This window comes from Crocodylus siamensis, chromosome 9 (genome assembly GCF_052110815.1).
Source record: "Crocodylus siamensis isolate JL-2025a chromosome 9, ASM5211081v1, whole genome shotgun sequence".
NCBI classification, from domain to species: domain Eukaryota; kingdom Metazoa; phylum Chordata; order Crocodylia; family Crocodylidae; genus Crocodylus; species Crocodylus siamensis.
Window position 1 is genome coordinate 72,110,815 of NC_143403.1, and position 26,473 is coordinate 72,137,287.

The following is a 26,473-nucleotide window of genomic DNA, read 5'->3' on the forward strand; positions in this document are numbered from 1 at the left end:
GCCAGACGGAGTAGCATTAAACACACAAGGAATTAAACATTTAAGAATTAATTTGACTAAGTCAATACAGCTGGGAGAGGTGATTGAGTTTGGAGAAACCAAACAAGAGGCCAAGTCAAACCAGTTACAAACCTTTATTGAGCTTGCATTGCATAGCCATTGTTCGGATCAGAAGTCATGGATACGCTGTGTGACAAGTCTTTGCGCATGAGTTAGCTAATTCAGTACCTTCTATTGTTTAAAAAGTTTTTGCTAAAAAATAAAGCCATTGAGAGGTTTGTTTGGTTTTTTTTGCTCCCTTCTGAAAAATAAGTAGCAATGTCATTTAAGTTGCTCAGTTACAAGTATGACATGAAGTTAACATTCAGTTCCCAAGATATTTTATTACAAACTGTACAAACTTTGATAGGAGCCACTTGCTTACCTGGTCCCCATCTTTGCTCATTTAGCAGACAGCAAGCTTGTATAACAGCTCAGGAATAGTTTTCACATGAGACAATAGCAGTGACAGCACCTTGTGCAAATGTTTTTTGGATTTTACAGAATGACATAGAATACTGTAAGCTAGGCACAGCAGAAGATATTCCCTTAGCTCTTCCCACCTCTTCCATGCCCTCCCTGCTACATTTCTATTGCTGTCTCTAGCAAGATGTGGGGGAACGTGCGCACACTGAAAGGATGCAACAGGCTACAATCAGACCTAGACAGGTTACAAGGGTGGGCGGATGAGAATAGGATGGGTTTCAACACAGACAAGTGCAAGGTGACGCACCTTGGGAGGAACAACCGGCACCATACCTACAGGTTAGGGAACTCCCCTCTTGTCAGCACGGAGGCAGAAAGGGATCTGGGGGTCATCATTGACTCCAAGATGAACATGGGCCGGCAGTGTGGGGACGCGGTCAGGAAGGCCAACCGCACCTTGGCATGTATCCACGGATGCATCTCGAGGAGGTCTAAGGAGGTGATCCTCCCCCTCTATGCGGCACTGGTCAGGCCGCAGCTGGAGTACTGCGTCCAGTTCTGGGTGCCACACTTCAAGAGGGATGTGGACAACATGGAGAGGGTCCAGAGGAGGCCGCTTGCATGGTCAGGGGACAACAGGGCTGGCCCTATGAGGAGAGGCTACGGGACCTGAACCTGTTCAGCCTGTTATAAACTAGTCAGGGGGGGATCAGCAGGCATTGGGGGAGTCACTGTTTCCCCGAGCACTGCCAGGAGTGACCAGGAATAACGGTCACAAGCTGGCAGAGGGTAGGTTTAGGTTAGATATCAGGAGGCACTACTTCACGGTCAGGGCGGCTAGGGTCTGGAACCAGCTTCCAAGAGAAGTAGTGCAGGCTCCTACCCTGGGGGTCTTTAAGAGGAGGCTGGATGAACATATTGCTGGGGTCGTTTGACCCTAGTACTCTTTCCTGCCATGGCAGGGGGTTGGACTAGATGATCTGCTCAGGTCCCTTCTGACCCTAGAAACCGTGAAACTATAACTATGAAACTAAGTGATGCGTTGAATCGAGCTGGGGAGAAAGCTACCTACTCCATGAACAGAAAATCAAAAGATTATTTTGCTGCAGCTGCTAAAAATTGTGTCTTGTCCACCTAGAGGAGACCAGGCAGTCTGTGCTCGCCAAGCCTTTAAGTCTTGATTGAGCATCATTGTGCAACTCTGCAGTTACTTGGCAATAAGTGTTTTCTGTAGATACAACACTGCTCAGAGTTGTCACTGTATAACTAGAGCCTGAAACACTAGTAGATCTTTTTCCCCCCCACACTAATTTTTTTTCCTCAGAAAAAGAGTACTCTATTACAAGTGCCAGCATGACACAGTAATATCTGTCCTCGGACCAGAGATTGTGGCAATACTTGCATCCCAGTGTGGCCCCTCTAATTCCCTGCAAAAAAGTCTGTTCCTGACAAGCTGCAGGGAATCATGTTAGCAATCTCTATTCCAGATGGATAGTGACTGCTGCCACTGATTATTTCCTAGATGGCATCAAACCACAGAGAGAGAGAGAGAGAGACTGACTTTATGTAGGCTTCTGAATAGATAGCCAGCACATTTCTTGCCTTGATTCAGCCACCTGGGAACTGGGAGTTAAAAGCTTCAGCTCCTACTCATTTTTTTTCCTCTTCTACTCTCATTCACTGTACCCTTTAGACCAACTGGTGTCAGGTTTAGAAACAGTAGACATTCCAAAATACTAGCAGTTGCAGGCAAACTCTCCTGAGCAGTATTCACATTATTACAATCATCTTTTATAAGAATACTAGGTATTTACAGCAGGCTGGTATGGATTCGGGAGCCACCAGTGTTAACACCTGTCACGAAGCCTCTTCAAAATTAGATTTTATTCCCTACCTAAAGACAGTCTGACATCACTAGGCTGATTCTCTTTGATAAAGAATGGCCAGAGTACACACACAATGGACAGACATTAGAAATATTTGTAGGCAAAGGCAGTGATTTCTACAATCTTGTTTTTAGGGACTGTCTTGACACCACTGTACAACCAGTGTCAAAATAGTTACATTCTATAAAACTTTTTTATGCATATTTAAGATTTCAATTAATAGTCTACTGGTGTAGTCATTGTTCCTAATGCACCAGAACATGTAGTCACCCAATGACACGATTAAAGTTAAAGCAGTACTTTTTGATTACAATCATTCAGCACATTAACATAATAAAATAAAGATAGGGTTATATTCTTCAGAAGAGAGCAATAAGTAATATAAATCTGCTGTAAACAGTTTGACTTCAACAGTTTGTGGTTTTATAAGGTAATTCAGGCAGCTCTAGCATTCTACACGCAGGCATTGTATTGCCGAAATGCAAATGTAATTATACCATAGAAAGTGTTTGACAGACTTTAGATCCTGCTTTTCAAAATATTATGATTTTGATACTGAAACTAAGGTCTGTCCTACAGCCCAAGCTCAGTCACTCACTCTTGTCCACAGAAATCCTGGAAGTCAGCATGTGGCTAGAAAATCCATTGCTGCTCTTCATTTAAGACTTAAATACATGCACTGCCCGTACAACGTACTGCCGGCAGATGGGGCACTCGCTCATCCTTTTGCCACACTTTGTGCACGTGACCATATGACCACATTCCAGGAGAACACAGTCAATGACTGCATCCATGCAGATCCTGCACAGATTATCATCGTTGTCATTCAACTGCATCTTCTCTCCTTCTGCAAAGCAACAGCACAGGGATTGAGTTTAGACATGAGGGCTGCTGGGGAATGGGAAGATAATGTTTCAGAACCAGATCCTTCTACTCTGGGCAACCCCCCAGACCCATGGTTAAAACCCCGTGGACTAGACTTTAAACAGTAAAACTGAATCACGGGCAGACATTTAAGTCTGGCTGATCTTGTATTTAGGATTCCATCCCTGTGGGTCAGAATGCCTATTATGTTGCTTGGTATCTGTACGATGCTTCCAGACAATTGAAAAAAAAGAATCATGAAATAGTTGTGCACAGCTCACTGCTGGGTGGTCTTGGTGAACGTGCTGTAGCCACATCGGTGAAGTTACTGGCAAAAACGGCTCGTGAGAAAGGTGGCAGGGGAGGGAGTAGGGACAGAAGTCCCTCCTCTACCCGCATCAGAAACAATCCCACTAAAACTTAGTGAAACCCCAGCAAAGGTTTTCAGTAGTGCAGTTTTTACCACAGCTGGTAGTTCGTTGAAATGTCTTGTCAGCCATTTGAGCTGATGGAGGAGCTTACATACATAACCTTCCCTTGGCAAGGCCAGGAGCAGAGAACAAGAAAGTGAGAACTAAATATAAACCTACGTGTCTTGTGATTTTCCTCACTCTCCCTGTACAGTCTGTTCACTTTTTCCACAAGTTCCCACTTTTCACAGCATCCTGAATAGTTGACAAAATTACGAGCAAGTATCTCCTTCAGCTGGCGAACATTCAACCCTTCTATGTCTTCCAGACTTGAAATGTCAGACAGTGATGCCCTTGCTCGCTTTCTGGACAGCCCAGGGGTCTGAAACACAATATATGTGGCTTTAACAGTTTCCTTCTGAAGAACTCGCTACTGACACTGCTAATTATTCTGGCCAAATTCCCCAAACCCCAGTGCCAGATGAGAAGCAGGTCTAGTATTTCTCTTTAGGTGATTTTTACACATCTCACCTGCTCTTCTGCAGCATCATCATCTTCATTTGCTGAAGGGGTTTCAGCTTGGCCCTGCACACACAATGAATCAGATCAGGATACAGGCGTAATCCCCTTCTAAAACACTTCCCTTCCTGCACTAAACTAGATAGAGGCGACACTGAAAGCCATGGTTTTCAAATGGCTGCACAATCAGCCACTGTACAGGCTTTGTGATCACCTTTATCCCAGCTTCCAGTGTTTTTCTAGTGTCAGGGAAAGGTGTAAAACCCTCAAAGCCTGCTTTCCCCACAAAGGCCCACCTCTCACCCACTTGGAGGCTTCAGCAAGTCAGTCTGCTCTGCACGCACACAATTGCTAGTACTGTACCTGTAAAAGGGTTCCATTTCCTGCACTACCCCTTCTGCTTGCTAACTCCCCTTGTGAGGATGACACCGATACAGACATTGAAAATGGATGCGTAAAAATACTAGAAGTCTGTGACGGTGCTGAGTGCAAGCTGCTAGTGTCCACGCTCTCCTCTGAGTGTACTCCATGGTGACACAGCACAAGATCCACCAGGTCTTCTTTCTCTCGACACGTATCTATTGGGATGTTTCGGAGAATAAGATACTGACGCAGATCCTTCACTTTCAGTCGCATTAACTGAGGCCGCTGGAACGCTGTCTCTTGTAACAAGTGACATGTCAAACATCTTCGGAGATTTTCTTGTAAGACTGAACAAACTGAGCAAAAATCCTTCTTGCAGTCACAGCACACATGCTAGACAGGTAGATAAAAACAATCCATTAAACCATGTGTCAGGTATTCACTGGAGTAGAAAATACTTGTATTTTGCTTCTCCTCCCCACTACATCTACTGCTGTTCTTTGGCTTTCAACCAACAATCTTGTCTTACAAGTGTTTATGAACAAAGTCTCTTAAACTGGCCTTTCAAAGACAACTTTGTAGGTTCTTTCCAGGGTAGGTACAAGTTCTGTGCAGCTAGAGCACTAACTATCACATTTAATCAGTTTTAACAAGGCAGCATGTTGAAATGTTCATATAGGCTAGCGTTTACTCAGGATGTCAACTGGAGACCTAATCAAATTGTAGCATGTTAGGAATGATTCTGAACGCTCTGCCTGCTGCCAAGTCCCACTGCCAGTTTCTGGGGGGGTTTTGGTGCATGTAGAAGTAGATATTTGACCTACTAAACTGTTAGAGCCCATGCAGACTGAAGATGGACAGACCACAGAGGAGAAGTGTTAAACTTGTACAGTCCATTTTCACCGAGTGAAAATACTGGAAGAGTTCTCCAGTCTTGACATTGCAGTGATCTTGGTTATTACTTCTTGCATATTAAGTGGAAACTTCAGCTAGAAGTGACAATCCTTTTAAATTTGGTTTCCTTCAACAAAATGCTTATCAAGGATGGTAGTTCTGCACAAATACTATCTGTAAATCTATGAGCACCTGTCCCCTCTCCCTGAAAGATTTCAAGTCAGAGGAATGAAAGAGCTATATCACGGGTGGCTTCTTACTTCCAGACTTCAACATCCAAGGAATACACCACATAACAGCTGTGCACACTAGAGACAGGGTTATGTAGACCAATACAGCAATTGATCTGAACAAAAGCACATCTGGCAGGAAGCCTTCCTTCCTTTTTAACAATATTACTGCTGCAGATTACTTTTGCAAAACTGCATGTGAAGCCTCTCCTTGGCAATGGGGCTGCCTTATCTTGACTAGAAAACATATTAAATGTGGTAACTGCACTTTACGCAAAGAACGTAAGTGATAGCTTTAGAGACAAAAGACAACGGAGGACTGCAGTCCAGCCATCATCTTACATCACGAGGAAATGATATACTAAATGCTGCCTCTGCTTTCCCAAGCAACACTGAAATTCTTACTAGTGCACACAGACATGGGTTTGTAACTGGACTAAGCTTCAATACCTGGGACAAAAGCCACTGTCCATTCAGACATTTCAAAGTCTTAAGCAGCTCCTAGCTGGAATCAGGAAGAGCTTGCTTTCTGCGCTGACTTCCAGGAAATAAAATTAAGGGAGGGAGACATTCCAGGCAAACACTGGATGCTGCAACAGAACAACTTAGCTGCGGTTATATATAAAACCTTTGAAGAGTCACCATAAAAATAGTGAATGGGACCTTGAAAATAAGAGATCTGATTCAAAGGCTAAATAAAAATGTAAGCTTTAAAGCTCACGTGAACCCAAAGCAAAAAGTCAACTACTCAAAGCAGTTAGATACCCACTTAACAGAATCCACTCAACGTGTTTTCTGGTTTACGCACTCTTGACAACAGGACATTTGAAAAAGGAGATGAACTGTGAATGATGAGTGTCCAACTAGGAAGTCACATTATGTCCTATTTTTTCATCTGAGTGCATACGAGACTGGAAAAATACTATTGCTTGTATCTGTTTCCATCGTGCCATGTGAAAACCTCTGCAAGCAAATCTGAAGTCTTGGACTGGGCACAGGTGACATTTGTGCAGATAGTATAGTTGAAAGAAAGGCATAGAAGGGGAAGGTTCTGGCCATTAGCTTATGGGGCTCCTTTTTTCCAACCACACCAGGTCTGATCCATATCCCCCTCAAGTCAATATAGATTGCTATGGAATTCAAAGGCTTTGAATCAGGCTTAAATGCAGAGTTTTAGATTAGTGCATTATATGGAACATATGGGCTGCAAGGAGAGGGCAAGATACCAAATTCATACATAACTCAATAGCTAGTTCAAGATGTTTAGTTTGTCCAAGAGGTACATCAGTCCCTTAAAGCATAAGCACCACAGGTAGCTTAATACATCTCCCCATGTTCGCTGAAACTTTAGTGCCAACTTTGGCAGCCTTAGACTGAGAAGGCATCGTGACAAACCCGATTTGCTACCGTAGGCACATGATCACAGCAGGGACCAAGAGCTCTGCAACTTTAAATATTAGTAAATATTTGTACACATTAGAAAATAAAGGCCTTCATATCTAAATTAGCTACAAGACAGTTCTACAGGCCTGCCATGTTACCACAAAGGTTGGCTCCCACCTCTAGATCCTAGTCAGAATTTGGCCTCACCCAGTGATTTAAATCGGACATGAACTAGTCTAACATAAGCAGGGGACTGTGACTTCTGACCTAGGTTTCTGTAACCTTGAAGGAACCACCAAATTTAAATGATCATAAAGTACTATGTAATGGGAAATATACTCACCTTTTTCCTAAAGACTGAAAAGGAAAGTCCACAAGCTTTGCAGACTATGTTAGCACCTCCTGTTGAAGATGGACATGCTGAGAACTCTGTATTTGGTGCAAATCGGAATGGACCAGTACCTCCTCCAAATCCCGACTGTTGGCCACGGACAGCTCCAGTACCCATGACTTCATTCAGCAGCCCACAGCAGGAAGCCCACATGGACGTGGCACCCGCCTGAAGACATTAATAAGGAAACAGGAATTGTTAGTGTCATGTGCAAGTTTTCTGTAGGAAAGACTATAAAGAGTGTCATACTGGGTCGCAAGTTACAAATGAAGAACAGCTTCATTTTGTTCCAGTGATCGCCATCCTCATGGCACAAGGTATGAAACCCCAGAGTACAAAGCATTTCACACAAACAGCGGCCTGAGAACTGAACTTCCAACGGAGAAAATAATTTGGGTTTGGCAGGTTAAATCAAGGATGTTTTGGCAGAGCAGATCACTGAAAGAAGCAAACAATCAGAGTCACAAAGGAGATCCAAGAGAGTTCTGAAAAACTGAAGTAATCCTTGAGAGATACCAGCAAATCAGAGAGCAGCCAGCAGCACATCATGCTGAACAAACAAGAACTGTAGCTGGAAACAAAGAAAGATGCCTGAATGATTTTGCAGCAGCATTGCTGTACTCCAAGAATGACCACCTGTCAGTACACTTCTGTAGCTGCCAGAACTGGCAGCTGGAGTCTATGGACAGCACTACATTACTTTACATTTGGAATATTTTAGCAGCCAGAAGCACATTTTTAAGTGGTTCACACTAGAATCTCCTGTAGGGAAGGACCCCCCTGCAATACCTATTCTGTTTGAAGATGAGATTACAAGCTTTACAGGTCTAAAAGCCACAGCCCATCATAACTTACAGAACAAGAAGGGAGAGTATGTTATGTTCTTCAGTCCAGCTAGCACCACAATCTCCATTCTTTGGAAAGAAGTCAAAGCAGTATGCACGAAGGGTTTATGAGCTTCTCTTCCTGCTTTCCTGAAATGAATTTTAAACTGTTGCATTTGAAGTGTTTTTTTTCTTTCAAGCCTGTACCAAAACTAGGCATGAGGACAACTGGAGGAGGAAGAAGATACCTTATGGGTCAAACAGATCTGTCACGTAAATGTTCCTGCTGCAGTACTTAAGCCTTTACAGTTAAGCAAGGATTTGCATCATCTGCTTCACAGAAAGGCTCTCAGTTGCAGAACTCTCATTTTAACTGCCAGCTAGACTAGATGGATTTTATAGTGAAGTATACTTATGTGGGAATTTAATACAGAATAAAACATATGCAGGAATTGTGTATTCTCCTGTTTAGCAGGAAAGCAGTCCCCAATGCCTCTACCACAGTAATGCTTATGCTGTGTCCCTGAGAGTTTCGTCCAAAGATATCTCTAAGCTACCAAGAAGCTGAGTAGCAGTTCCAACACAGAGGGCCTCAAAGCAGATCTGATGAAAAAAAGTAGGGAGCACAGGGAAGGCAACCCACAGCTACAACAAGGTGGAATGGCTAAGGTCTGTTATGCCACCCCAATGAGAGAATTCAGTGGAGGCTCCATAGCCAAAGAACTCTCTAGTATAAATTAGTCCTTTTTAGGAAAATATGGCTGCAAAATCTGTCTCTCCAAGCATAGCAACTTGTGTGCAATCGTCACACACAGATAATACTTATTTGTTGCATGTAAGATTGGCCACAACCATCCTTGTTGTACTAGGCAGAAGTTGAGCATTTTTGATGTATAGCTTCAACAACACACAAGACAGTGCTGTAGTAAACACACTTGAGAATTTCGAGATCAAGACTACTTAAAAAAATGTAGAAGTAACAAGTGCTAGCCTAGCAATCTCTTTTACCATGCCTACCAAGTACGTTAGAAGCTACAAAATAAATACAACATCACTGAAAGGACACTTTCATTTTTCAGGGTCAGCATCAGAACCTGAGATTCTGAGCATCCATGATTAACACGGACTGTGAAAACTGGGAATGGAAGGTATGGCTCACACTTAATGCTGCCCTTTTTCCTGTGGGGACGTTGCAATAAATCCAAGGAATGCAGTTAAATTACAAACTTCCTTTAGGCATTAAAATAAGAAGTTAGCATATGACAGCATGAAAGTGAAACTGTTTATCCAGTTCCAGAGCAAGTTCAGCAAACTGACCCAAAGCAATTTTTCCATAGATTACAAGTGCCAGAAAGGATCACTGTGACCTAAACTTCAATGAACTGATTGGTTTGAATGATCACTAACTTCTAGGAAAAAATATAAAGGGCTTGATTAAAAAACAAACGCAGCCTGAACACAAGCAAAAATACACATTTCTAGCATTGAGAAGCCTCCCAACTAAACTGTATATAAAAAAGCTAGCCCAGTAAATGGAGCTCCCTGCCCCCGCTTTAAATGGCATTAGACCCTCATGTTAAGAAGAGGGTATACTTTTGAGAGAAGGAATCAGTGACAAGTTTTGGTAACTACACTCTACTCAAAAAAGACAGATGAGGAAGAACAGAGAGCAATCTGTTGTTGACTTAGGATATCAGTATCTTGCTAGGGTTCCTACCAGGCCACTGCAACGGCAGGAAAGAGAGAACGAGGAAATAAACCAGGTTATGGCAGCGGCGTTTAGGCTGCCCAGTGCTTTTAGAACTATTACTCCAATACACTGTAATAATTTTTCGTGTGTCTTTAGTGACGCCGCGTAAAGAGCAACTCCAGGAGACACGTCTTCTACAACACCAGCGAGTATTTCAGAAAACAAATTGATCAGATTTCACTGGAGTCCTCGTGTGGCCGTTTCCGATGGGAAGTCCAATACATCCTTTTAATAAACTCTGTGCTTAGGTAAGCCGAGCCATCCCGTTCCACGCAAAGAATTGATTCTTCGCCCAGAATCGATGTCATGCAACAGGTGGCTGAGCACAGCCACCGCCAGCATTTTCTCCTGCCCTGGCAAAGCGCAAGCCCCTGCCGAAGCAGCCAGGGGGCCGTCGCGGGCCCGCCCCCGGGGAGGGCGAGGGCGCGGGCGCACCCGGCTGCCCTGCTCGGGTCCCACTGGAGCTCCCAACCAGCTGCCCCAGCTACCCAGAAACCTTTGCGGCACCTCAAGCCTCCCATAGGCCTTTACGGCACCTCAAGCCTCCCACAGGCCTTTGCGGCGTGCCTGAGGCCACCTCCTGCGCTCGTCAGACAGTCCCAGCGAGCGGGGCGCCAGCCGCGCCCACCCCAGCCGCCCTCGCCCGGTGCTGCCGCCCCGTCGGCCGCGTGTGAATGGGCGCCGCCCCGCCGCGAGTCACCTTCATTGCCGCCAGCGTCGCCTCCACACCCGGCGGCGCCCCCGCGCCTAGGCCCCCCGCCCTGCCCTGCCCGCCGCTCCTACGGGCCGCCTCACGGAGGGCGGAACCTGCCACCTCTCCGCCCTTCGACCAATGGCGACGACCGCTGCCGCCCCGGTGAGCCAATGGGGAGGATTGCGCCGGCTGAGCCAATGGGAAAGAAGGACGGTCCCATTCGCCCCGGAGGGAGGATCCATTCTGTAGGGGGGGGGAGAACCAGCTGCTGAGCCGCGGGGCAGGCGGGTGGTCAGTCGGGGAAGCGGCTGCCGGGCGTGACGTCAGCGGTGACTAGGCAGCGGGGCTGTGACGTCAGCAGCTCCAGAGCGTAGGATTCCAATTGAGCCTTGCCCGTCCCAGTGCTGGTGTGACACGCGCTGGCTGCATGGCCTCGGGCATGTTACTTATCCTCTGGCTGGTCTTGCTGGGGTCAAGGGTGTGGAGGAACCTCCCCTGGCTTAGCTTTAAGGCTTTGTGTAGACTGGGGCTTATCCCTGATCTGCTCCACGCTGCACTGGGGGGACATCCCGCCTGCAGCCCATGCAGCCACGCTGGCAACACCACTAGTGTGGGCACAGCACTGCCAGAGGCACCTGCTCCTGCTCTCCATGGGAGCAGCATCAACAGCATCCTCTGCTGACAGCTGCCGCCACGGTCAGAGCGGGTACGGATGACAAGAGCCTAAATGATGATGTTAGAGAAAGCATACCCTCTAGCAGAATTCACAAGGCATTGAGCTGTAGCAGCCTACCTATTCAGTCTTCAGCAACATTGCAGTGCCAGCAGAGGCCGGCTGCCTGTCCTCGAATCCTGAAAAGTGCATATTTGCCTCCGAGGTCTTTCTGCGAGGGACGGGTTATGCATTTTATGTCCCAGCATTATGAGATGGCAAACAGGTGTCAGCAGGTGTACAGCTGCATGCGAGTAAGCTGGGAAAAAGGTGGGACGCCATGCTCTCCTGCATTGTTACAGCTAATAAGATTAATGAGTTGTACTCCCTAGCCTGGCAGGTAAGGCTCTTTTGCTATTTCTGTTCGGTCACAAGCCTAATAAAATGATGTCAGTGTTCTTAGGTTGCCAGGCAGAAGAAAAAAAAAACCCAACCACCAAAGAATTAAAATGAGCAAGGAAAATATTACTTTTCTCCCTACACTCAACACTCAAATTGCTTTTTGCACAGATGAATTAAACAGAACACAGGCTGTATGGTATTGCTTTGCCTTCCAAGGTTAATTCTCCTGTTTGATAAAGGATAGTACACGACATTGCTCAAAACCGTATTTCTCTTAACACTAAATCAACTATAATAATACAGCGCACACCAATACAGCATTTTATAAATACATCTTCAAACTCCCACCATTATTGTGAAAGTTAAAGGCTCAATCCTGCTCTTACTAAAGCCAATGGGTATTTTGCCAAATTTTATTAAGGGACAAGACTGTACCCTAGCAATTCATATTTTTAAACCAGCCATATTTTTGTAGCTGGGAAATTCAGTAGTACTGTAAATGGGTGTGGCTGCAACCCAGGAAGCCCCTTACATTATACAAATTTACATCGGAGCTCAATTTGTCTCATTGGCTAGGAACCAAGTTTTCAAGAGTGGCCAATGCTTTTGTATTCCTCAGGTTTTTAAATGGCCAGTTGCAAAGGTCTGTGATCTCCAATGGAAGCTGCAGGAGGGAACTGCAGCAGAATAATTACCCCAATTGGAATCTGCCCAGCACTAAGATTAACAACTCTTGCAAAAATCAAAGGTAATGACAATGAAAGTGGCTTTACAACTCATCTAAAAGACAAATGATAAAGAAACACAGGTGGGGGAATATGACAGCTGGTGTGCAAAGGTTAATTGAACGTGTATAGAGCATATCTGAAAAGGATTCTTAACAGAGGTGTGTTGACAGACAAAATAATGAGGTACTAGGACAATAGCTTGATGTTCAGAAAAGAACCATTTACCATTAATGATCGTCCTGAGGGCCTTGATGAGCAACTTACAAATAAGACATCCCAATGATGACACAATCATAATATAGTGTTTCCTTTCTCTTAGTTGGCAACAGGTCAGCATTCATGTCATGCCGACCTTTAGTACCTGGTCCACACCAGGGAAACTAACGATCCTCCTACCGAACCGAATCTGGGAACTTTTCAAGGAACGCAGGTGTTACTGCCACTGATCCTCCCGGCGCTGGGCTGTCATTGTGCCACCGGGCCTGCACTGCAAATCGTACAACTTAACCTGGAGGATCTGTCAGCTGCCTTTTTCTTCCCCTGAGCAGTTCACGCTGGCAAAGAACATTGCAAGACCTGTACCCTGGCTGCTGTTTAAAGCATGCATCGAGAACCGTAGAAACCGAAGTCCCATTTAATGCCTGCTGACTGAAACAAGATTGAGCTATATTGTTATCCCTACAGCCCTCTTGTAGTCAATAAGAGAGGCACGCGCAGCAGTTACCTACATGAACGAATGGACAGATCCTCTCGAGCCACTTCCCAGGGGGTTCTCTAGTCTAGACAGTTTCTTGTTTGAATCTAGCACTTCACACTCGGGGACGTTTCAGATGCTGCTAACTCAGCATCAGGAGGGGGAGTTCCGGGGACAGCCTTTACGGTTGCACGTACTGTCTCGCGTGCAAATTAAAGGCTGGTTCAGAGCGGAGTTGATTTCCCGACGCTGCAGGGGGCTGGAGGCCCCTTCCGCCCCCCGGCCCCCTTCCGCCGCGCGCGCGTTTCCGCCCGGCGCCCGAACGGCGGTGCACAGCGCGGCGGCCGGCTCGCTCTGCGGTTGGCTGCCCTCGCCGCCGCCGGCCGCGATTGGCTGCTTCGGGGAGGCCGGTTTCCCGGGTGACGGGCGAGGCCGTGCGGTCGGCGAGAGGGCCCGGCCATGGCCAGCGTGCACGAGAGCCTCTACTTCAACCCCATGATGACCAACGGCGTGGTGCACGCCAACGTCTTCGGCATCAAGGACTGGGTCACCCCCTACAAGATGGCGCTGCTGGTGCTGCTCAGCGAGCTGGGCCGGGCGGGCGCGCAGCTCGGCCTGCTGGAGCGGCGGCGCCTCAACCGCTTGCTGCTGCCGCTGCTGCAGGTCGGCGCGCCCCGAGACAGGAAGGGGGGCCCAGCATCGCCTGAGGGGAGCGGGGGAGTCCCAGCGTCCCCTCACGGGGGGGCAGCGCTGCCTGACAGAGTCGGGGGGCCCAGTACGAGCACCCCCTGAGGGAAGGGGGCCCCCAGCACCCTCTGAGAGGAATGGGGGGGCCTCCAGTGGTGCCTGAGGGGAGCCGAGGGGGGGTCCCAACATTGCCTGAGGGGAGGGAGGGCCTCCCATTGTCCCCGCAGCTCCCAGCGCTGCCTGAGAGAAGCAGGGGGCTCTCAGCGTGAGCACCCGCTGAGGGGCGGGGGGGTTGCAGCGTGAGCTGCTGCCTTGAGCTCCTCCATTCCCCTCCTTTGGCTCCTGCAGGGTCCTGACATGTCGCTGTCCCGGCTGCGCAAGGCTATCGAAGAGTCATGCCCCAACCTGGCCAGCTCCGTGCACATCAGGTAGCCTGTCCTGTCCATGCTCCCTCGATCTGAGAGATTAACCCGGATGCTGTGCTTCCTTTTACAGCAGCTAAATCGTAGCCTCCCCATGCGAAACTGTGTCCGAAGCCTTGCCATGACCCAGTGACTCTCACGCAGGGTGCTGCAGCCCTGTTGGCTCTGTTAGGTGTGCAGCTGTGGTGTACAAGATAAATCCTGGCTTTTCACCTAGGAATCCATAGTGTCCGAAACCTCCTGCTGTGTTGTGGTCCAGGTCTTTGCAACAGAAGCATTCCTGTATTGTTTTTCTGTAGTCAAAAAAATGAGGGAAACTAAGAGATGGCATTTTTTTGAGCTGCCTCAAGTCTAAAGAGGTTGAGAACTGCAGTGCTCATTCTATGCATGCAAGGCCAATCTGCACCTAAATAAAATATGCTGCTGCTGGCCTGGCCTAGGTCCCAGCAAGTCACTTTATTCCATGCACGGCACTTACACAGACAGGAAATTTGAAGCAGAAGCTTTCTTTTTTAAAACTTCTTTTAGCTCCATGAATCAAGCTCTGGAGAACTATGAAAATCATATAGAGGTTTTCCATTATTTTTTTAGTATGCAAGTTTCTCATTAGAGGTCAGTAACTCATGAGCATGGTCAGTACATTGAAGTGGTTTTTTTTTCCTTTAGCAGCGCTTGTCAAACTGTTCCATGGAACGCCGGGGTTCTGCAGGAGAGGAAGTGAACTTGGTTTCATATTCATAAAACCTTGTGTTTTCTCTGTATCTATTCAGTTCACCTGTAAAGATGCATGTCTACCCTGTATTTTCAGTAGGGTTCCACAAAGAGATTGTGGGTAATGGCAGAACGGGCTGGGGCAGACAGCGTGCCACCGTTGTTGGGCTGGGTCACCTGGCTCCATGTCAGTTCATGTGGTCCATGGAGCCAGGGGTAGGGGTTCCAGGGTAGAAGAAGTGATAGGAAAGGGTTCTGTGACCTTAGGAAGTTTGGAAATTACTGCTTTAAGGACATGTTTTCTTAGAGAACAGAGAAAATATTGGAGAACCAATATAGAGTTTATCACATTTCTCCTGTACAGAAATTATAACTCAAACTATGTTCAGCCTGTTGAAACGTGGCTCAGCATACAGATCGTTCCAGGGGAAAAAGCAATAGCGTATGAATGATTTGTGAAATTAATCAGTTATCTAAAAAACAGAAACATTTTTGAACAGCTAGAAATCGTATAAGTGAACTAGTAACCGTTTAGTTATAACTTATGTTTGGGTCTTATTCTTTCTACATCTGAGTTAAGGTAGAGTGTTTTGTGTGCATACACATGTACATGCACAGTATGGGAAAGGAACTTTTTAAAAACCTGTCTTCTCTTTAGGATAAAACTAATGGCAGAAGGAGAATTGAAAGATATGGAACAATTTTTTGATGATCTGTCAGATTCATTTACTGGGACCGAACCAGAAGTTCACAAAACAAGTGTTGTGGGTATGTCATTGTATGGTTGGTTTTTGTTCAAAGAATCTGTTTGAAAGGAAAATATGTGTATCTTAATTTTTATATTTGAAAAACAATTACAATTCCTTTTTTTGGCCAATTTTTAATAAAGCCATATGAAGATAATATAATCACATGTTTCAGGCTAACAAATAATTTTACAGCACCATTTGTGACTGTTGCTGGTATTAGTAGGAGTTCCATGATCAGATTTATCTGTTGGATTGGGCCTTAGAGAAACAGGTTTTCAATGAACCTAAAGTAATGAGGCAGTAAATACCTATTTATTAGACTGGTTCACTGAAATAAAGCAAAATACAAGTTTATGCTCCTACTTGATGGCAGAACCATCAAGAAAATACTACTTCCACTCCCTGATTTAAAATTCCTTGGTACTGCAGTTAGATGTCATAACAGACATTTTCCTTTTATAGGTCTGTTTCTGCGCCACATGATCTTGGCATACAACAAGCTTTCATTCAGTCAGGTCTATAAACTTTATACTGCACTTCAGCAGTATTTTCAGAATGATGAGAAAAAAACTGGAATTGATGAGACTGATATGGAGCTCACAAATACTGAAGACCTGGAAGGGAAAATGGAAAAAGAAGAACTTGATGTACCTCTAAGGTGATTATAGAAAATGTTATAAAGTCTTTCAAACCCTGCTGGACAACTAGCCAAGTTGCTTAATTCAGGATGGGCTGTTGCTTACTGTGGTCTGTATTTGCTGTAATGCTACTCCTCTGAATTAAACAAAGACATCAGTAGCCCCAGTCTCAGAGCTACATTAGGTCAGTGTTTAATGTTTAAGCTGTATCTTCGCTAGAACTAGAAATCATTTTCAGAATTGTTGCTTGAGTTGTAGATGCATGAAGTAACCAGTATTTTCATGTTGAAATCTAAAACTTATACATATTATCTGTCAATTCTTTTTAAAGACCAGAATATTGCAGGTCATTGCAATAACCTAGACTACCAGAGGAAGGGAAGTTTTGTGCCCAAAAAACTGCCTAACTTCTTCCTCAATTACATGGTCAGTCCAGAAAAAGACATCACAAAAAAATCTTTGTCTCTAATGTCACGGTCCATTTTTCAGTCTGTTCCCAGATAGTGCTGAAGTGGTCAGTCTAATATCTTGTTGGCACCAAGTGGTAATGCTTGTGAACTGCAACTCTTAAATCTACAGTAATTCTGTTTGCGAATGTCACTGATTGTTGGCTCTAGCACTTTCCTTCACTTTGATTTAATACATTCTTTGATTTTTCTTTAAAAAAGGAAAAAAAAGAACCACGTGCAACGATGAGGATTTTAATGAATTAAAAATGATGTCTTATGTTAAAATAGCCCTTAAGTACAATTTTTTTTTCATATACACATTTAAATTATATTTGTAACTGTCAAGCTCTCCAATGAGCTTGCATTCTTCCAGCCTTCCTGAAGGCTAGGAATCTAGCTAATGGTGGTAGGAGTTTTGTTTTTGCTAGACAGCTACTTCTCAGCTTTTGCAGAGCAGTTTTTTGGGGGGGAATTAATTTTGCTTTCTAGAGTATCAGTGTGACACTGTATGCCTATTTTCTCAGAGAGGATCAATAGCACAAAGCAGCCTTTACCTTTCATCCCAAACCTATCTTGTTCCTTTCTTAGACAAACAGTCTAAGAGCAGCAAATTAAAAAGGGATGGAGACTTGTCAGGGAGCAGCTGATGCACGTAAACTGACATCTACCTGCTTTTAACCTTTGGTCAGTGAATACTACATTGGAACAACTTAGTTCTGTTTTTTCATGCATCCCCTTTTTGACTTGCTGCAGCTTTTATTTGCCCTTGTTCTTAGGGTTTTTACTGTGTTCTTCACAATAAACATAATCATCATGTTGCTCTCAGCCCCTGTAGGCAGAAAATTAAAACCAACTCTGGTGTTAAAACTAACTCTCCATTAGAATAACACACCTGGCTTCCTTCAGACATGTATTCCATTTCACTGTCTGTTAAAAACTAAGATAATGTTTGTTCCTTCTGATTGCTTTTTTCTGTCTCCTATGTGCCAGATGTAACTGTCCCTTCTCTATCCTACCCTGCGCTCCAGGCTTCTTTTTTATGCTTAATATTGTATAATGATTGTGGAGCCTTTTTGAAGTGTGTCTTTTTCTTTTTAATCTGTAACTGGCACAGCTTTTTTATAGCTTCAGAATAAGCTATTTTAATTGTCACTTTCCAGTGTTTTTGTCTGTTTAATAGGGAAGAAGAAGTATCTTGTGGTGGTCCTCTTTCTCAGAAGCAAGCAGAATATTTTCTTTCACAGCAGGTATGTTAATCTTGGATACTGCTGAGCAAATAATTAAGTTAAGAGTTGTCTGTGTGTTCATGAATGGTCACCAGACATGTTTTCCTCATACTTATTAGGACTCTATTGAATTGTATTTGTTAGTTGCTCACTGTAAGAACCTGAAAGTGAAACTAAGTGGCCATGCAAAGCACGTGGCATGACTGAATTCCTTGATGTTGAGTGCTGCTCAGTTTAATTTCTAGTGTTACTGTTTATACTAAAAAATTCAAAATTTACGTTCAGTAAAACATTTGCAGAACATCTACCTGCAGGAAAGAATAAATACTGGTTGAAACAAAGTGAATTATATGAAGTCTTGTGACTTTAGCAAACAATTAGCAGCTTGTACCAATTTGCTATTACTAAAAAAAGCATACAGAACTTAACATACATTTAAAGAAATAAAAAGAATTGTTAGATGTTATTGGGCTCTTTGTCTACATCAGCCAGGTCTTGCTGGAATGCTGTTTTTTACATTGCTTCACTTTGTTGCAAATTTGATTTACACTACAGCAGAATTGCATTTTCCCTTCATTCTAGATTTTTTTCTTGTTTAAATTACTGCACAGTATTTATATCTTACATATATAAACTGTAATTTTTCCCTATCTTAGACACAGTAGTCACTGATTAACTGAAACTTGGAGTCTTATTTTTGTTCAGTTAACTTTACCAGATTAAGTGGAAACTTTATCTTGAGTTTCCTGGATTTGTTTGATTTTTTTTTTTTTGATTTTTTTTTTTTATAGTGCTCCCCAGATTTTTAGTCTGAATCTTTTTATGAACAGATGGATATACCAAAGTGTGTGTCCACCCCTTCATTTCCACCCCCACTTCCAAAGAACATAAAAAGTATACTTGATTTTTGTTCATAGAGTTGATCTGTACATGGACCTGCAACAGTGGGGGGTGAGGGGGGGTGATTGCTGTATTTTTTTTGTATGCAATAAAAATACCAAATGAAAAGAAATCTTTTCAGTGTGGTTCTTAATAGCATAATTTTTAGTGCATTTAATTCTCTGAATTCTTTCCTTGGTTATTTGATTCTTGTGAGATTATTTAATACAGGGGTGTCAAAGTTCTGGCCTGAGAAGCCACCTTATCCACCCCTAGGTGCTGGTCTTGGGTCTCGCAGCTGACCCATGCAGCATGTGCCAGGCTGGTCCTGCAGCAGGGTTTGTGCAATGTGTGGTTCTTCCCACAGCCAGTCTGGGGCCTGCCCAGTGAGCATCTTGGACTAGCTGTAATGTGCACAGTGTGCAGTACAATTCCAGACTGGCTGGAGCATGCAACACATATGGCATGTATTTCAGAATGGTCAGAACAGGCACCATATGCAGCATGGAGCCCAGAGAAGGCACCACAGACTCTGGATCCAATATGTGGGGTGAGGAATGGAGTCTGTGGGCCCAATCCAGCCCGCACTCTGACTCTGTACCACTCATCCAGCCCACGGAGCCAGGTGACAGGTGTTACTGATTTAAAGGAATATCAGTTCAAGGAGTTTCTATAATTATTGATTTGATTTTGGACTTGGAAAGCTGTTTAACCTGAAAATGTGGGATTTACTCTTATTCAGTGTTACACATAATCAGAACTGTGTGGCATATTAAGTAAGAGGTTCAATGCATTAAGTTACCAGAGACACAAGCTGAATTATTCTTAATCTACTCCCTATTCCCTCCCACAGTGCTGTCCAAGTGACTATGGTCATTTTAAAGGTGAATGATTTAATATGATTTAGAGTAGAATTGCCTTTGGCAATATTTAAACATGATTGTAGGTGTAATTTATGACACGTTCTTTGGTTGGTTATGCAGTTAGAAAGATGAGAAATGGCTAACTAACAATGTAATCTTGATATTTGCACTTCCCCAATCCTAGTTACCTAATGACAATTTCTATTTTTATTCCAGGCTTCTTTATTAAAGAACGATGAGACAAAGGCTCTTACTCCAGCAGCATTGCAAAAAGAGCTCAATAATTTGTTAAAATTCAATCCAGACTTTGCTGAAGCAGTAAGTGTATCTTCCCTTCAACCAAAATGCATGTAGGGCAATTCTTTTGTATTTCTAAAATTAAAATTTATTTCTGGGGACTTTTGCACATCAGTATAAAATGTTTAAGTTTTATCTAATAGTTTTGTATGTTAATATGATGTTTCAGAATAGAAATCCTGAAGACACTGTCAGATTCAGCAGGGTGGTACAGTAGTCATTTAACTTCAGACAGGAGTAGTCCTGTTGGATTCTTTAAGACTGTACAAGTGTATACATGTAAGCATGTGCTTATGCTCTCTGCCGAACTGAACTGAGACTTGTCCTTCTGACACTAAGCTGTCCTGAGTAATTTAAAGACTTATGTCCCTACATTTTTAGTAAAAAGACTGAGACATTGGTATTGGTGGAATGTATACTGGGCATTGATTTATTGCAAGACCCAGAAATGAATTGCATACATGTATTCTGGACAGTAAAAACAAAATATAGTTGCCAAAGTAATGCTCATTCTAGGTCTGTGCTGCCTCTTTTGCACGATTCCTAGTCAAATGTGCTCCCATTTGCAAAATAACCTTCCCCTCCAGCTCAGAAGCTTTTTCTGAGTGAGAAAGCATGAAAAAAATGATTTTGAAGAGCATGTCGTTAGTTCTGTTTTTAATTAAAGCTGACTTTGCTTTAAATTTTAGCATTATTTAAGCTACTTAAATAGTCTAAGAGTTCAAGATGTCTTCAGTTCAACACACAGCCTCCTTCATTATTTTGACCGTTTGATTCTCACTGGAGCAGAAAGCAAAAGCAATGGTGATGAAGGCTATGGCCGAAGTTTGAGATATGCTGCTCTTAATCTAGCTGCACTGCATTGTCGGTTTGGCCACTAGTAAGTTAATTCATCTTTCTGATCAATTAAATAAATAAAAAACAAGTTGCTACATCTGCAGGATGGACCTTTTCTTATGTTCTGAAAGTCATTTGGGGTGGGGGAGGAGTTCTGTAGTTCAGGGGCAAATGAAGGGGGACTGGTTTGGGAACTTTCTTGGAATCTTGGGCTGATTCTGATTTCCTTGTGGTATCACTACAAAATTAGAAAGATGCTAAGGCTAGAGGTTCTTTTGATGTCTATTACAGTTGACATAAAAAGCCTTAGCATCTTTCTTTTTATTTCTAGTTCTTTTTATGTCTAGTTGCAGATCTACTACCCTGGAAAACTATTGCAGTTGTTTCCCAGGGTGGTAGATCTTTTACTTCACTTATCAGATGCAGGTCAGCAGGTAAGTGCTTATGTATCAGTTGAGATGTAAGTGCAGCTGCCCTACTGTTACACTCAAACCAGCATTGATTGTGTGATTTGTGAAGTCATTAGGATTTTAAAACAATGCTTTAATAATAAATAGGGGGAAAAAAGCCTCTGGGCTACCAGTGTGCAAAGATAGTGACGGAGAGAGCTGGGTGAGGTAGATTGGAAGTAGAAACCCTCTATACCTGGGCATGCATTGTAACTATCAAAATGGTACCTGAAGTGCCTTTTGAACGTGTGATGGGAGTCCTGGTAAGGGGCAAAAACTTGTAGATTCCGTTCTTGGTGAGAGAACCTTGTCTTAAAGCTAACACAGAAGTGGATATAAGGAAATGCTGTCTCGTCTGACCTGTTTAATCAGAGCTCACTTTGAAATAAGATATGCATAATTTAGATCAGCATTATTCTCTTTATAATGCTGTGTTTATAGGTGTTAATGAAATATTAATGCTTTCTGTGTTTTGATTTGCTGATAGTCAACAGGCTGAGCTTGCTCTTCAGGAAGCCATCAGAATTGCACAGGAGTCCAATGATCATGTTTGCTTGCAGCATTGTTTGGTAAGACAGCCATGCTTTAAAGGGAGATAAATGGCCTGTCGTAGCCATCTGTCTCTCAGCTCAATTAGACTTTTGATGTATTTGCTATAGCTGGGTCTAGCATTTGGCAGTAGTTAAATGTCACTTCCTCACCTTGGGACGATGCTTTGGTTGTTAGTGCCGTAAGCAGTAAATCTGAGTGAGCTATCCTTGAAGCAGTGAACTTCAAGGTACTAACTAGAACCTTCTGAATGGGCATCGTGCACCCCAAATCATGCAATGCTGGGAAATTTATTTTCACACTTTTAAGAGGTCTGTTCAAGATAAGTCATAGAAGCTTATTTTCAAGCACCCCTCTGTGCAGGGATTATGTGTAAATCTCCCACCCAGCCAATGACAAGGCAAAGAATTAAGTACTTCTTTCTCTAGAAAGTCACTGTCTGACTAGACTAAGCTTTTATCTTACTGTTTTGTGGATTCTGAAATTTAACTTTTCTAAGGAGAGTGTTGTTTTGAGGTAGGAGTAAAGCTTCTCATAGTTTGCAGCAGTGAATAAACTCCAGTTAGGTTAATTGTGCAAGTGTCTCAGATGTGTAACAGTATAATAGTTTCTGTGTTTTTACTGTGAAATCTCCAGTGTTGGCCACTGTTGCAGCTAGAACTCCAAGCTAAACAGATCACTGATCTTTTCTGCTGTGTCAGTTCTTAATGCAGGTTCCATTTTATGTGACTTCTAGAAGTTTGTATTGCAATGAGATTTGTCCACCCTTGTTAATAGATGCGTGAAAATGTTTTGTATTATACTAAGCAGCATATCTCTGCGATGACATTTAACTTCTTTTCTAAACAGAGTTGGCTATACATCTTGGAGCAGCAGAGTTCAGATAGCTGTGTTCTGTTAGAACACTCTGTGAAAAAAGCTGTTCACTTTGGATTGCCAGTAAGTCTCCTGTTTTGTTTCAAAATCTGGCTCTTTCTCTTCCTTTAAACATTCATGACCTGGCATGGGAGGCAGAAAATGAACATAAAATTGTGTAGTGAGCAGGCTGCCATGCAAGATCTGAGGATCCAGTCTGTGACTTCAGATTGCTGGGGCTGAGGAAGAAAAATGCAGATGAGGCAGGAAGCAGATGGAACAAGTGAGAGGCAGCTAATCATATAGCTGGTATGTAGAGTGCAGGAGGTCTGATCAGTATTTGGGGGAGTGAGGAAAAAGAGGGAAAGCTCTAGAAGCAGAGCATAATCATTGGAAGGATCCAACTTAAACCTCTTCCCTCCCGCTACCTGTTCCACTATGGAATGGAAGCCTAGAGTATTCTTTTCATCCCTTAACAAGGTGACATTCATATTGTTACATATGGAGAAAGGTGGAAGTTTTGATAACTTATTCTTTCTGCTTTGTTAGACTTTGTTGCTTGGCAGCTTTACCATCCTAATTTTGTTTTTCCATCCCTCCTAGTACCTAGCTTCCCTGGGAATACAATCCTTGGTCCAGCAAAGAGCTTTTGCAGGGAAGACCTCCAACAAGCTAATGGATGCCTTAAAGGACTCTGATCTGTTGCATTGGAAACACAGCCTGTCGGAGCTTATTGACATTAGTATAGCACAGAAAACTGCCATTTGGAGATTATATGGCCGCAGGTATTTTCGCTCCCCAAAGTCTAGTTCTGCTGCTTATAGTAGTTCGTTAACGTTGTAAGCAAGTGATGCTCTTGTTGACTTCTCTTCAGTGTGCTAAGTGAGGCATCAGCAGATGCTGGGGCTGGTTCTTCCAGGTCCTGCTCATTTAACTCCTATGTTAGAAAATATATTTCATCACCCTCTTACAGCTGTAATTTTAATTTCCTTGTTTATTCAGCCTTAGCCAGACAAAAAGCTTCTGTATGTGAATGCTTTTATTTGGATTTATGGTCTTTTCATGAGCACCTTTGGTCTTTGCCATAGTTTGGAATTCCGGGGGGTGGGAAGAAGGGGAAATAGTTTGGCTTTTGTTTTATGGCTTGAGCATAGATTAGAACTACTGCATGAAAGTAAATTATGGTTTTCCTCTCTCTAGCACCATGGCTCTTCAACAAGCCCAGACGCTGCTGAGCATGAACAGTTTAGAATCTGTAAATGTGGGTGTCCAACAGAATAATACAGAATCCTTTGCTGTAGTGCTGTGTCACCTGGCTGAGCTACATGCAGAGCAGGTGAGCTTCATAGTTAATTGCACAAAAAAAAAAGTTTGCAGGGGCAAGTGGGGATGCTTTGCAGGCCTGTGGCAAGCTGAGTGACATGTGGCAAGGTGTGTACATTTAGAGTTATTTTTCCTATCTCCAGCCTACGTGGATGAGGTGGAAGGAAATCTTAGCATTTTTCTCTTAGCAACTTCTTGTTTCTAGGGGTGTTAATTTCATCGTAAGGAGTGCTTGCATGCTTATCACAATGCTGTTTCTCTGTTGTAGGGCTACTTTGCAGCTGCTTCTGAAATATTGAAACACTTGAAGGAAAGATTTCCTCCCAATAGTCAGCATTCACAGGTAACCTGTGGCCTATACTGCTTAAAAAATAATAATAAAAAAGTTGTGCACCAAGTTTGTGTCTGTGGCAGAAGGATCAGAATTCCCCTTCATCCTAATTCCTTCTGTACTTCATCTGTATAAACTGTGTTTAGAGCACATTTGAATAGCCTCCACATAAATCGTCTCACTAATGGGGAAGCCACAAATTCACGCATAGATCTGAAAACCATGAAAGTGTAGTATGTCACCATTTGAGTGGGGAGGGATTTTCATCAACACCTTGGATTGAAAAGCAGTGTTCATCATTTTTCCATGCCTTCTGTTCCTATGCAGACTCTGCAACATTTTTTAACTCATAATACATAAGGGGTTTTAGATTTTGAAACGCATTCTAGTTTCTGCACTGTAACAAGAGTTATATTTCTTCAGAACAACAAATGAAGACTTATTTGTACTGCTTCTCCAGTAAATAAAAGGGTATTCAGTTGTTTTTAAAAGTTGCATATGTGTTTCATTTTTGGATCACAAAATGCATGTATGCCACTATTTATGCCTGGACCTTCTCTGTTTAGCTGTGGATGCTGTTTGATCAGAAAATACAGTTTGATAGAGCCATGAATGATGGCAGATACCATATTGCTGATTCTCTTGTGGCAGGAATTACAGCACTTAATAGCATCGAAGGAGTGTACAGGTAAGAAACCACCTACCTTCAGAATAGTGTTCAATAATATCCCATTAAAATGGTTAACAATGAAATATAATGCTTGCTGAAAATAAAATATTTACCTACACATCACTTTCTACTGGTTGTTATATAATACTTTTTGCCTAGTTCTGCTATAAGTATACTAATATATAATGTATTTTGATACATACCATTCTGTCCATTCCACTAGGGCTTTGAAGCTCTGGCTAGCTTGGTGTAGCATTACCTAAACATGAATGTATTCATTGTAGGTCTGCTGCTTTCAGAATGTATCAGTGTATCCATTTAACATCAAAGTGTAATTCTGGATTTGTATGAAATCAACAGGAGACCAAAAGCCTATTTTGCCTGCAGAGTGACTGTGTGCAAGTTTGCTTTGCCTCAGCTTTGGTTTTCCTGTCTAAAATGGAGGAGGCCTCTATTTTCCTTCCATTTAGGGTGCTTAAAATATGTGTTGAGTTTTCTGGAACACGTGCTTATAAGGACTAAGACCTGTTTATATAAAACATCTTTGCCCGCTCCAGAGTGTAGTTACAAAACAACTCTACCCAAGCATATGCAAGTGTGGGAGGAGAGATCTAACATACCAGTGTGCATTATAGTGCACTCAGAGGCAGGCCTGAGACCAAAATATAGAAATCTGGTAAGTTTTTGTTTGTCTTGAATTGCAGAAAGGCCATTGTATTGAAAGCCCAAAACCAGATGTCGGAGGCACACAAACTCTTACAGAAACTGTTGATGCACTGCCAAAAGATAAAGAATACCGAGATGGTGATCAGGTAGGAAAAACGTGGAATAGTACTTGACACTGATTTAACCTCAGCAGCCATAACTGGGACAGTTTGGGTGCCTATAGACATGCAGTGAGGCTGCTCTGATGCGCTGTGATTATAGCGTATCAGAGCAGACTTGATTAATTGAGTCTGCTGGAAAGTTGCTTGTTCAAACTTTAGTTAAGCGTCTCCGCCACCGTTTTTCAGTGCAGGGATGCTGATACATGTGACTTCCCTGCTCCTCCCTCCACCCCCATTACATGTATAAATGCCCATGAATTCATTAATTTGTAGATGATCACTACTTGGACTAGGAAATATTTCCATCTTTAATAAACTTCGTTGGTAGTATTTCATTTTACTACCATAGAAATGGAAACAGTCACTGCTCAGCTGAATGAACTTGCTGTTTGTAACTGTAAAGCAAATGATTTGGAATGGTACCTAATCATGCATCTCTGTACTCAAGAGACTGAAAGCTTTTGTATTTGGAACAGTCTATGATAGCTTCCATCATCATGAGCAATGCAATTTATGTATCTGTGTTTTAAATTGTGAATGATGTGAGTTTCATAGATTTCAT

At 43.1% G+C, this 26,473-nt stretch overlaps 2 protein-coding genes across 5 annotated transcripts in view; one reads left to right on the forward strand and one right to left on the reverse strand.

The window, feature by feature from the left end:
• Nucleotides 1-115: 115 nt before the first annotated feature.
• Nucleotides 116-10,785, reverse strand: RNF34 (ring finger protein 34). Of its 2 annotated transcripts, none has more exons than XM_090062009.1 (6): nucleotides 10,680-10,785; nucleotides 7,358-7,573; nucleotides 4,508-4,900; nucleotides 4,157-4,210; nucleotides 3,806-4,007; nucleotides 116-3,198 (listed from the first exon to the last, which is right to left on the reverse strand). In XM_090062009.1, exons 1-6 carry the CDS (start codon nucleotides 10,683-10,685, stop codon nucleotides 3,011-3,013), a joined length of 1,059 nt encoding a protein of 352 aa, XP_089918135.1. In that variant the 5' UTR covers nucleotides 10,686-10,785; the 3' UTR covers nucleotides 116-3,010. The 2 variants fall into 2 exon arrangements, with proteins under 2 accessions (XP_089918135.1, XP_089918136.1); XM_090062010.1 differs by lacking the exon at nucleotides 10,680-10,785 and adding an exon at nucleotides 8,261-8,385.
• The window catches only part of ANAPC5 (anaphase promoting complex subunit 5), a 23,462-nt gene continuing 7,513 nt past the window's right edge, over nucleotides 10,525-26,473 (forward strand). The window contains exons 1-15 of one of the 3 annotated variants that reach the window (XM_090062000.1): nucleotides 10,697-10,835; nucleotides 12,775-13,812; nucleotides 14,185-14,264; nucleotides 15,628-15,737; nucleotides 16,181-16,376; nucleotides 17,986-18,052; nucleotides 19,990-20,091; nucleotides 20,760-20,950; nucleotides 21,844-21,925; nucleotides 22,755-22,844; nucleotides 23,364-23,545; nucleotides 23,961-24,096; nucleotides 24,352-24,426; nucleotides 24,981-25,102; nucleotides 25,789-25,896. In XM_090062000.1, the coding sequence (XP_089918126.1) occupies nucleotides 13,609-13,812; nucleotides 14,185-14,264; nucleotides 15,628-15,737; nucleotides 16,181-16,376; nucleotides 17,986-18,052; nucleotides 19,990-20,091; nucleotides 20,760-20,950; nucleotides 21,844-21,925; nucleotides 22,755-22,844; nucleotides 23,364-23,545; nucleotides 23,961-24,096; nucleotides 24,352-24,426; nucleotides 24,981-25,102; nucleotides 25,789-25,896 (1,745 nt within the window). In that variant the 5' untranslated portion in view covers nucleotides 10,697-10,835; nucleotides 12,775-13,608. Of the gene's footprint in view, nucleotides 10,836-12,346; nucleotides 12,476-12,774; nucleotides 13,813-14,184; nucleotides 14,265-15,627; nucleotides 15,738-16,180; nucleotides 16,377-17,985; nucleotides 18,053-19,989; nucleotides 20,092-20,759; nucleotides 20,951-21,843; nucleotides 21,926-22,754; nucleotides 22,845-23,363; nucleotides 23,546-23,960; nucleotides 24,097-24,351; nucleotides 24,427-24,980; nucleotides 25,103-25,788; nucleotides 25,897-26,473 lie in introns of those variants that run through there. The other 2 variants (XM_090061999.1, XM_090061998.1) reach the window with 2 other exon arrangements.